General features: G+C 41.7%; 1 protein-coding gene across 2 annotated transcripts in view; it reads right to left on the reverse strand.

Moving 5' to 3' along the window:
* Nucleotides 1-1797: 1797 nt before the first annotated feature.
* STX17 (syntaxin 17) overlaps nt 1798-12829 on the reverse strand; it is a 158060-nt gene continuing 147028 nt past the window's right edge. For both annotated transcript variants that reach the window (XM_040432628.1, XM_040432629.1), the window contains exons 7-8: nt 9059-9145; nt 1798-2748 (exon numbers count right to left, since the gene is read on the reverse strand). In XM_040432628.1, the coding sequence (XP_040288562.1) occupies nt 2515-2748; nt 9059-9145 (321 nt within the window). In that variant the 3' untranslated portion in view covers nt 1798-2514. The remainder of the gene's footprint in view (nt 2749-9058; nt 9146-12829) is intronic.

Genomic DNA, 12829 nt, shown 5'->3' on the forward strand with positions numbered 1-12829 from the left:
CATTGGTGGTATGTAGTGCCATTATAGATGAAGAAATTATTCTCTAGGACAAAGCGTAGACTATCCACTAGGATTTTGATTTGAGGCGGTTTTAGAGTGGTATCATTCCTTAGTGTGGTTTCTACACACTTAATGCCTAAATTGTGTTGGATTTTTGAATACAAGGCGGTCACATCCATGGTCAATAGTGCATATGTATCTTTCCATGTTATTTTTTCAATTTCCTGAATTAGTTGTCTGGAATCGTGTAGATAGCTTGGTAGCCTTTGAACATAGGGTTGGAGAAATAGATCAAGGTAATGCGATAAACTGCTTGTAGCTGAATTTGTATTTGACACAATGGGCCTTCCTGGGGGTTTCTCTGTGTTTTTATGTATTTTTGGTAGGTGGTAGAAGTATGGATTAGATGGAGCTTTTGGTATGAGAATTTTTTTCTTTTTTGTTTATATAGTGTTTTTCATAGGCATATTTTATTAGGTTTTTTGATAGTATTCGGTGTTGCTGAGAATATTTTGGGATTCCCTTTCATAGTCCTCTAAATTTTGTATTACTATGCCCCCTCCCTTATCTGCCGGACGTATTATTATGCTCTCATTGTTTTTTAGGCTTTTCATGGCACGTACTTCGCAGTGAGTTAGGTTTCCACTGGTAAGGGATCTTTTCTGGTCATCTTTTTGATTGATTTTTTTCAAGTCCACTGATATCAGGTCAAAAAAGGTAGGTATAAAGTGTCCTTCGCTATGTACTGGAAAAAAAACTAGATTTGGGGTGTACTTCCTGGTGTTTATATATTTGTATTTCTTCCATGCCTATATCTACAGTATTATCTTTTTTCTTTGTATTTTCGTGTTCGAAATATCTTTTTATGGTCCGATTTTTTTTCTAAATTTCTGTATATCTAGATATAGTTGGAAAGGGTGTTATTGTGTGGACAGAAGGACAATCCCTTTTGTAAAAGGTTGTTTGGTGATTTTATATGATGACAGATTGAAGATTTTCACTGTTGGTATCTGATCAATTTTTCTATCTCTTTTTTGGTTTTTTATACTGGTTTTATTTTTCTGATGTTGTCCTCCCCTACACCCTCGGGTTCGAATTTTCTTTTCCCGGGGGTGGGTTTGAAAAATTCCGTTGTGTGGGGTACCCGTTTTGCAGGGGTACATTATTCCCTTGTTTACCTTTGTTGTGATCCATATGGGTCATGGGGGTTTTGCATGGTCTAAAAAAGGAACCAGGGCTGAGAAGCCTGCCGCAGTATTATATATGGTAATTAGGGGTGTATTATCCATTGGATCTTCTAGATTAGAAGCTTGGTGTATTGTTAGGATTGACATGTTTATGTTATTGTCTTGTGTGTAACTCCAAGGGGATATATTTTAGTTTTTTTCTATTTTATCTCCTATTAGTATATGATCGGGGGATGTGTTAGTTTGGTCTCTCTCATTTGGGGGGCTAAGTACTATAAGCGGAGATGTTGTGGCTATATCCTGGTCCCTTAGTCTTACATTTTTCTTTTTGTAATCTAGGTATTTGGATTTTAGTACTCGAAATTTTTCCAAAAATTCATCTGTGGACGAATCTAAATCTTTTTTCTTGGTAGAGCAACACAGAGTGTGCTCTACAGTGTTTTTTTCCCGGTGAACTGGACGGGTAATATCCAGCAAAACAATTTGGAGGTGTTGTGACCCATCACAATCCCATTCGGTAAGCATAATCAGTGTATTCTCTAAAACCTAGTACTGTAAGGTTCTACACACGAGGCGCTGCCTCCTCTCTTCATTTTTTCTTTTTATGCTCTATAACATGCCACTTGCAGATTGCACTGTGGTGACAGTGCAGTCCTTAACTTTTTTACTGCAGCAGAGCTCAGCGATTTAAGCCAGAGCCACTATCATATGCAGGTCACAACCCTATGGAGCATGTTAAAAGTCAGTGTTCTTTATTATTTAACAATTCAGCATTTAAGAGTTGAAACATTTGAATAATATTATATATGTGTAGATGAAATATGTTTCACATCTTACTATGAATGTTCAAAATTTGTCTGAAAATGTTATTTGCTAAATAAAAAGACAAATGTTATACAAAACATCACAAACACATACAGAATCAGTCTTATTTACAAATATTCTGATTAAACCTATTATGAAGCTTTAAAGGGAACCTGTCACCTCCAAAACACATTTAAAAATCGACATCATTACCTTACAGTAGCCCCCAATGTGTTCCTAATCATGTTTTGCATTCTATCACGGGTTGTTATATACTTTATAAAAACGCAGTTTTAATCTGTGTTTTCGCTATCCTCAGAGTCAGCTCGAAGTCAAGGGGGCAGCGGCTTCCTTGCTTTAAGTCAAGCTCCTTGTCATTGCGCGATCCCGTCTCTGGCTCCCGCACTCAGCAGGCCACTTTCCTCTCTGCGCATGTGCCGGGGGCTACTGCAAGTTAATGATGTCAGTTTAAAATGTGTTTTGGAGGTGACCGGTTCCTTTTAAATTAATATACATAAATGTTTCATGTTGATTTATTTTCTTCCTGTGGATGGTATTCTATACTAGATAGATTCTCTCTTCCAATGTCTTTTTTTCTTTGTAAAACTTTTCCTCCTGTGAAGCCTAGAAGTCCACCACCAATTGCAGTTGCAATTCCAGCTGCTTTAAATCCTACCATCAAGCCAATAGGCCCCCCAACTATTCCACCAATGAGTGCACCTGCTGCAGGAAGCAGTGACAGCTTGTATTTTAATGCCTTGTAAAATAATGAAATATAAAAAACAATGTTAGTGTAAATCCTAAATTCATACTAAAATACTGTTAATTGTAAGGGGGAGAAGAAACAAAACAAACTTTGAAATCACAACACGGGTGTTATAATATTTTACCACCCACAAATCTTTATTTTGCAGCTATACAATATATGCAGAACTAAGCATTTACCAGCTACCATATTTTTCGGACTATAAGACTCACTTCTGTCCCCTAAAAGTGAGGGAATAGTGGCAGTGTGTCTTATACACCGAATGCTAATGATGTGATCAGCATGCGAGAGGTGCGAGAAGCGGTGAGGGAAGTGTTGCGAGGCTGTACTCACCTTCTCTGGTCTTCTTCCGGGCCCCACTCTGCACTGTGTCCTGACAGCGTACAGCATCAGGACGTAGTGAACATAGGCGTGCACTATGACCTGACACTGTACAATGTCAGGTCACAGTGCCACGTTGGCCACAAGAAGACCAGGGAGCAGTGAGTGGCAGCACCGTCCAGCGTAAGTGAGGTAAGTTTATTTTAGGGTTGTAGCGGGTATTGAATACTTTGGTACCGGTATCGATTCGATACCGGGATTTGACATTTACCGATACTAGTCTGCGCTACTGCTCTCAGGGGACTTGGTTATAGTAGGAGGAGACTGCCCTTGTTCTCCTGGGCGTCTCCTTCTCCAAGGCTGTTGCGCTGGCTACAGGCTGTGAGCTCTGTGCTGTGATTGGCCAGCGCTACAGCCTTGGAGAAGGAGACGCCCAGGAGAACAAGGGCAGTCTCCTCCTACTATAACCAAGTCCCCTAAGTCTCGCCTACTGTAAGTAACCAAGTGACCGAACATACCGGAGGGCATAGCAGGTGAAAGGAGCGGCGCCCAGGGATAATAGTAAGTGCAGTGAGATCCCTGGGCGCCGCTGTACAGATCATGACACTTAGTTCACAATGTTTTGCCAGATGAAAGGTCCTCTTTAAATCACCCCCTTTCCCAATTTTACATATAAAATATATAAACAATAAATAAACCTATTAAATATTGCCACGCCCAAAAAAGTGCGAACTATTAAAATATTAAAAAAACTCCTATGCGGTGAATAATAATAAAAATTGCGCGATTTGCCATTTTTTTTTATTTTTTTGCACCTTGTCCCCCCAAAAAAATAGGATTGGACTGTTCGATTATGGGCCGGACGTTATATAAAATGCAGAATGCAGGCTGCTTTTTTGGTGGTTTTTTTGCGTGGTATTGAATGGTATCAAGTATCGCAATACTTTTTTATAGTATCAAAATCGAATTTTGGTATCGCAACAACCCTAGTTTATTTATAATTTTTTTTAACATCTAATCGGAGGTCTGATGGGGGTCTGATCTGAGGCTGATGGAGGTTAGGTGTTCTGAGGCTGATGGAGCTTGGAGGTATGATCTAAGGCATGGGTGTCAAACATGCGGCCCGGCAAAGATGCAGCATCGCAGACTGCTATGTATGAGCCGGGAGAGAGGAGGGGCTGGAGTCCGTAACTAGGGGCGGAGCCCGGTGCTGTCACTGTACTCTTACACCGGGCCCCGCCGCTCACCAAAGTATTTATAAACATGGATCCTTATCCTGTTATTAAGTTGAACTAACGCTGCGCTCGCCCATGTTCCCATGTTCCCCTGTATCCCCACAGCACTTACTTAAGCTTCAATAGCAGGCAGAGCGGACGGCACCAGTAACGTCACTCACTGATGTCGAGCGCCTGCTCCGCCCACTTTATGAATGAAGCAGGCGGAGCAGACGCGCGACGTCAGTGAGTGACGTTACTGGTGCCGTCCGCTCTGACTGCTATGGAAGCGTGTTCGTAAGTGCTGTGGGGATACAGGGGAACAGGGGAACATGGGAGAGCGCAGCGTTAGTTCAACTTAATAACAGGATAAGGATTCACGTTTATAAATACTTCGGTGAGCAGAGGGCCGGTGTATTGGGGGACACTTATGAGGGGGATCTGTGGATGACATATAGCAGTGTCATCCACAGATCCCCCCCATAACAGTTCCATCCACAGATCCCCCCACCTCATAACAATGCCATCCACAGATATCCCACCCCATAGCAGTACCATCCACAGATATCCCACCCCATAGCAGTACCATCCACAGATATCCCACCCCATAACAGTTCCATCCACAGATCCCCCACCTCATAACAATGCCATCCACAGATCCCCCATAACAGCACCATCCACAGATCCCCCACCCCATAACAATGCCATCCACAGATCCCCCCACCCCATAACAATGCCATACACAGATATCCCACCCCATAGCAGTACCATCCACAGATCCCCATAACAGTGCCATCCACAGATCCCCCATAACAGTGCCATCCACAGATCCCCCATAACAGTGCCATCCACAGATCCCCCATAACAGTGCCATCCACAGATCCCCATAACAGTGCCATCCACAGATCCCCCATAACAGCGCCATCCACAGATCCCCCATAACAGCGCCATCCACAGATCCCCCATAACAGCGCCATCCACAGATCCCCCATAACAGCGCCATCCACAGATCCCCCATAACAGTGCCATCCACAGATCCCCCATAACAGTGCCATCCACAGATCCCCCATAACAGTGCCATCCACAGATCCCCCATAACAGCGCCATCCACAGATCCCCCACCCCATAACAATGCCATCCACAGATCCCCCCACCCCATAACAATGCCATCCACAGATATCCCACCCCATAGCAGTACCATCCACAGATCCCCATAACAGTGCCATCCACAGATCCCCCATAACAGTGCCATTCACAGATCCCCCATAACAGTGCCATCCACAGATCCCCCATAACAGTGCCATCCACAGATCCCCATAACAGCGCCATCCACAGATCCCCCATAACAGCGCCATCCACAGATCCCCCATAACAGTGCCATCCACAGATCCCCCATAACAGTGCCATCCACAGATCCCCCCATAACAGTGCCATCCACAGATCCCCCATAACAGTGCCATCCACAGATCCCCCATAACAGTGCCATCCACAGATCCCCCATAACAGTGCCATCCACAGATCCCCCATAACAGTGCCATCCACAGATCCCCCATAACAGTGCCATCCACAGGTCCCCCATAACAGTGCCATCCACAGGTCCCCCACATGACAGTGCGTCATCCACAGATCCCCCATAATAGTGTCATGCACAGACAACCATTAATTCAAAGCCCACCAAAAGCACAACTTTTGGCTAAAAATATTTTTTTCTTATTTTCCTCCTCAAAAACCTAGGTGCGTCTTATAGTGAAGTTTAATATTTGTATATATATATATATATATATATATATGTCTCACTTGTGTTATTGGGCAACGGGATGTTGGGGGTCAGCAGTAATGAAACAACAATGTTGTTCTATGAAAATGTACGATTTTTTTTTTTTTTTTTGATGCGGCCCACATAAACTTAAATTTAGTTTTTTTGGCCCATGTTAGCCTTTGAGTTTGACATGCTTGATCTAAGGTCTGATAAAGAATGGGGGTTGTACTTTCTAATGACACCATTTAATATTGTATTAGATGTAGTGGGAATCGGGAAAAAAATCCCAAATGGGGTGGAATAAAAAATAAACGCAATTCCATCACATTTTTATGGGTTTTCTTTATTCCCTTTATTGCCTGGGTCAGTACAATTACAATGATATCAAATTTATATAGTTTTCCTTGTGTTTTAATATTGAAATAAAATACACCATATTCTAACCCCCATAATTTTTTTACCGTTACATCAATGGAGCTTTGTGAGGGCTCAATTTTTCCAGGACGATCTGTAGTTTTTATTAATACCATTTTGGAGTATGACAGACTTTTTGACCACTTTTTATTCATTTATTTTTTATGGAAGTGAAGTGATGAAAAAAAAGTGGGAATCAGCCATTTTTTTTTTCAGTTTCGCCATTAATCGTACTGGAAAAATACATTTATTTTAATAGTTTAAGCATTTTGGGACATTATGATGTTTAGAATTTTTTTTTTTTTGTATTGTTTCTTTATTTTATTTTAATTCTGGAAAAAGCGGGGTGATATTTTTAAAATGTATTTTTAAAAACATTTTATTTATTTATTATTTTTTTGTCCCCCTTTAGCGATCTTCAAATCGCTTCAAATTCGCACTGCCTTATAAGCCCCACTTGCTGTTGCCCTATGGAGCCCTGCCACCTGCAGACCTCCGTACTCCGTAGTAACAATAGCTCTGATATTCCTGTTTTTTTTCCAGAGACATCAGAGTGAACAAACAAAGCGCTCTGTTTCCAGGCATAGGACGTCTCCCCCACACAGCGATCAGGGTAGCTGTTCCAGGCCCGGAAACACAGAGCTTCCAGATGACCTCCGTCATACATGTACAGCAACTAAATCGTCTAAGTGTTAAAAGGGGTTTACAGGCCTTTGCATTGATAAACTATCCTAAGGATTGGTGTGTGATCAGTGTTTGATTCACGGGGCTCCCACTGATCGGCTGCTTCAGCAAATTCCAATGTGAACCCTTCTGTACCTGGCACTGTAGCACTGCCCCATTCAAGTATAAAGTGTAAATTTGTAAATAACTAATACTAAGATGTCAAAGAAAGGGCCTAGAAATATGGGTAAAATGTAACTATATTGCCACTTGGCTAGATGAGGATGAAATTAAGCACTAAGGCTACTTTCACACTCGCGTTTTGGCTTTCCGTTTGTGAGATCCGTTCAGGGCTTCAAAAGCGGTCCAAAACGGATCAGTTTTGGCCTAATGCATTCTGAATGGAAAATAATCCACTCAGAATGCATCAATTTGCCTTTGTTCAGTCACCATTCCGCTCTGGAGACGGACACCACTGTCCGCCTGACGAAGTGGAGCCAAACAGATCCGTCCTGACACATAATGTAAGTCAATGGGGAAGGATCCGTTTTCTCTGACATAATAGAAAACAGATCCATCCCCCATTGACTTTCAATGGTGTTCAAGACGGATCCGTCATGGCTATAGAAGACATAATACAACCTAATCTGTTCATGACGGATGCATGCGGTTGTATTATTGTAACGGAAGCGTTTTTGCTGATCCATGACGGATCCGCAAAAAATGCTAGTGTGACAGTAGCCTTACACAACATGAGTGTCTCATCATGCAATAATCTTTCTTTGGCCTCATGCACACAACCGTATTTTTGGTACGCATTAAATATGGATTTTTTTGTGGATTGAATGTGGACCCATTCATTTCTATGGGGCTGCAAAAAATGTAGACAGCTCACGTAAGTCACCCGCGCGATATCCACTGCTGTGCCGCAAATTACAGAACATGTCCTATTCTTGTCCGTTTTGCGGACAAGAATAGGCATTTTTACACTGGGACTGTAAAATGTGCAGGAGGCCAAACAGATACGGTTGTGTGCAGGAAGCCTCAGTCTAAAAGATTAGCAAAATTTAATTGACTGCCATGGGTAGCAAAAGTGTTTACTTCTTGCAACCAGCACTATCCGCATATTTTATATAGCAGTGGTCTTCCTGGCTGTGGCAAAACTACCCCCAGCATGCCCAAACAACCAAATGTGTTTGGTCACAGCTAAAAAGCCCCATACTGGAGATTATTTCACAAGGAAAAAACATAAAAGAATTATGCATATGCTGCATATAGTCAGTACAAATTCCAAATATACTGTGTCTTAGAAACGTTCAATATAACTAGTAAAAAATTGTATATTATTATTCTCAAACTTACACAGTTACATAGTACGGCTGAAACAAGAAAAGTCCTTCAAGTTCAACTGGGGGATGGGTGGGGATGTGCAAGGGAGGGGGAGTGAGAAGGAAGAATTCTACCCATTTTCACAAGCATTAACTTTATTTCATTTTAAGCCCTTTTTTAAACTGTCCACTGTTCCTGCTGTGACCACGTCCGGAGGTAGACCAATTCCACTGATTCACAGTTCTCATGGTGAAGAAGCCTTGACGCCTCTGGAGACTGAACTTTTTCTTATCCAGAAGGAGGCAGTGCCCTTGTGTCTTTTGTGGGGATTTTACAAACTGTTGACTTTGAAAAAGTATCTGAAATGAACTACATGCAATATGCAGGATGTCTACTTCTTAAAGAATGAATGTGATAGCATATCACAGCAGAGATTGATTTCTTCTTCACTGCTCCCTCCTTTTTACCCATGTGTCATTTCTTTCTTATTTCCTTAATTGCTGTTTCCCTCAGCATTAAAGACGGCAGATCAATTGTGTTAATACAGAAGATTGCTAGCAGGCACAGTACCATTGATTCAACAGCAGGAGCATATCCCTACCTTCCCCAGGTTCTTGGTTCCCTCTTCAACATTCACAGCAGCAGTGTTGACATGGTCTTCAATGCTGTCAATCTTCTCCTGCTGAGCCTGGATGCAAAGGAATTATGAGTGAGATTTCCTGCTGAGAAGCAACAGAAAGCCAATACACACTATTTAATTTTTGTAATCAGGGACCCTGCGGCAGCTTTCATCTGGAGCGCTGTGTAGCTGCACAGCTGTTAATGGCACTTCACTAATAGCACCTGATAAATAGTGCTGGAAGGGGAAAGAAATTAAAGCTAAAGATTTAACTATTAGTTTTCTGTCTTCCATCCACCTCCTGCTTCAAGAATTTTACATAAACTAGATTTACAGTTCTCAGAGACCACTTCACTTCAATGGGGCCGCAAAAGATGCAGACACCAAAAGCATTCTGCAAAAAAATAGAACATCTTATTCTTGTCCATTTTGCGTACAAGAATAGCATTTCTATCATGTGCCGCCTGTTCTATAAATTGCAGAATGCACATGGCCGGCACCAGTGTTTTGAGGATCCACATTTTGCGGACAGCAAAACATGTCGCGGTCGTGTGCATGAGCCCTTAGGCGGAGTTCACACTTTAGTTATTTGGTCAGTTATTTCGATCAGTAATTGTGAGCTAAAACCATGTGTGGGTCAAAAACACAGAACAGGTGCACATCAAATCATTACACCTGATCTCTGAGTAGGCTTCACTACTAAAGGAGCGCACTGCGTCATAGCAACCAATGACGCTGTGCGCTCCAGCAATGCCAGTCCGGTATCTCACGGACGTCTGCATGAGGCTTTACTGACCAAATAACTGAAATGTGAACTCAGCCTTAGACCAGATTTACTATCTTGCAATCTATTTGTACAAACAACATACTGGAAGCACATTGGTAGTTAGTACAGATATCTATTGACTTTTTTATGGAAGTACTGTATATGTTTATATCGGGAAATAATAAAATATAGGTCACGACATAAAAAAACTTTTCGATATCAGTAAGTTCGTTACCTAAGCAAAATAGTGGAAAACAGAGTTTACTACCATTGCTATATTTGAGTACAAGCAATTATATTCAGATTAACCCCATCTAGTAGCCTCCATTAAATGCACACTGTACACAGATATGGTGCTCCTGTTGGAAATCAATAAATATACTATACCTTGATTTTGTATTTTGCCAGCTATTCTGTTACCTTAAATCCCAAAAAAGATTCAGGGTATGACCACATGAAACGGCCATGCTATGCTTGGGATGCCGCTGCCTATAGCCATACAAGCCACAGCTACATCCTCTAATTACTAATAATTACTAATAACTAATCCACTAAATACAAGAGCATTATGTCCTATTAATTGTTAATGGCTGCAGGGTTTTAAGGTTTACCATGTGTTCATTTAGGCTACTTTCACACTCGTGTTTGGCGCGGATCCATCATGGATCTGCACAGATGGATCCGTTCAGACATTACAACCGTCTGCATTATCTTTAACATAGCCAAGACAGGTCCGTCTTGAACACCATTGAAAGTCAATGGAGGTCGGATCCATTTTCTATTGTGCCAGATTGTGTCATAGAAAACGGATCCGTTTGGCTCAGTTTCATCAGACGGACACCAAAACGCTGCAAACAGCGTTTTGGTGTCCGCCTCCAAAGCGGAATGGAGAAGGAACGGAGGCAAACTGATGCATTCTGATCCTTTTCCATTTAGAATGCATTAGGGCAAAACTGATCAGTTTTGGACCGCTTGTAAGAGTCCTGAACGGATCTCACAAACAGAAAGCCAAAACGCGAGTGTGAAAGTAGCCTAACAGTGGAGGTTATCAATATCAGATCAGCGGGGGTTTGACACCTGAGCCCCCTTGCCGATCAGCTGTTAGAGGAGGCTGGATGCTCCAGTCCCACCTCCTCTTCCAAGGCCAGTAACGTCACCGCACAGTATAGGTCATCATTACATTTTCCAGGATACCCCTTTAAGGTTCCCGCACAGCCACACTGTCCCTAGTGGGTACAACAGCACCACGGTTAGCCAGAGTACCACAATAAAAGCCAGAGTGCCCCAAGTCAGCACAGTACTTAGGTTTTCCACTGCTTTGTCACTTCTGCTGCATGAAGGAAGTTACAAATGCACTTGCTACTTCATAGTCCTCTGCTGATGTCAACAGCAGAATGTATTCCAAAACTAAGCAGCCTCTTACAAATTGCCTTTGCTGGACAGAAACATCATGTCTTAGTACATCTCTTAGAACCTGAGGCTCATGGGAACCATGTTACAGTTTACCAAGAAATGTAAGGCTTGCCTGCCTTAGGGTCAGTTCACACGGCTAATTTTTGAGCGTAAAAAACATTAAAAAAGTCTATAAACAGTGTCTCATTAATTTGAATAGAAGTTAGCACTTGCTACTTTTTTTATACGTGTAAAAAAGAAGCAGCATGCCGTATCTCGGCGCAGAATCAGCGCTGATTTTCCCATTGAAATTACCAGGAAGCAGAAAAAAATGGGCATAATTTTAAAGCGTAAAAATCTGCTTGGATTCAGCGCTGATTTTTTACATGTGTTTTGAAAATCAGCAGTGTGAACTGACAATAACAGTTTGAGAAGCAATGTAAGAGGACATACAGTATATAAACAGGTTTTGCTCTAATAAGATAACATATTTAAAGCATTGTTGTTAAAAATAAACACTTAGCTTACAGAAAATTCTTTTTATTTCTGTATATATATATATATATATATATATATATATATATACACACTCACCTAAAGAATTATTAGGAACACCTGTTCTATTTCTCATTAATGCAATTATCTAGTCAACCAATCACATGGCAGTTGCTTCAATGCATTTAGGGGTGCGGTCCTGGTCAAGACAATCTCCTGAACTCCAAACTAAATGTCAGAATGGGAAAGAAAGGCGATTTAAGCAATTTTGAGCGTGGCATGGTTGTTGGTGCCAGATGGGCCGGTCTGAGTATGTCACAATCTGCTCAGTTACTGGGATTTTCACACACAACCATTTCTAGGGTTTACAAAGAATGGTGTGAAAAGTGAAAAACATCCAGTATGCGGCAGTCCTCTGGGCAAAAATGCCTTGTGGATGCTAGAGGTCAGAGGAGAATGGGCCGACTGATTCAAGCTGATAGAAGAGCAACGTTGACTGAAATAACCACTCGTTACAACCGAGGTATGCAGCAAAGCATTTGTGAAGCCACAACACGCACAACCTTGAGGCGGATGGGCTACAACAGCAGACGACCCCACCGGGTACCACTCATCTCCACTACAAATAGGAAAAAGAGGCTACATTTTGCACGAGCTCACCAAAATTGGACTGTTGAAGACTGGAAAAATGTTGCCTGGTCTAATGAGTCTCGATTTCTGTTGAGACATTCAAACCAGATCTCAACCAGATCTCAACCCAATAGAGCATCTTTGGGATGTGGTGGAAGGGGAGCTTCGTGCCCTGGATCTGCATACCTCAAATCTCCATCAACTGCAAGATACTATCCTATCAATATGGGCCAACATTTCTAAAGAATGCTATCAGCACCTTGTTGAATCAATGCCACGTAGAATTAAGGCAGTTCTGAAGGCAAAAGGGGGTTCAACACCGTATTAGTATGGTGTTCCTAATAATTCTTTAGGTGAGTGTGTGTGTATATATATATATATATATATATATATACTGCATTTTCTTGCTAAGTATTCATAGAGTCTTAACCCCTTCCCGACATATGTCGTAATAGTATGTCATGGTATTT

This window comes from Bufo bufo, chromosome 5 (assembly GCF_905171765.1).
Source record: "Bufo bufo chromosome 5, aBufBuf1.1, whole genome shotgun sequence".
NCBI lineage: Eukaryota > Metazoa > Chordata > Amphibia > Anura > Bufonidae > Bufo > Bufo bufo.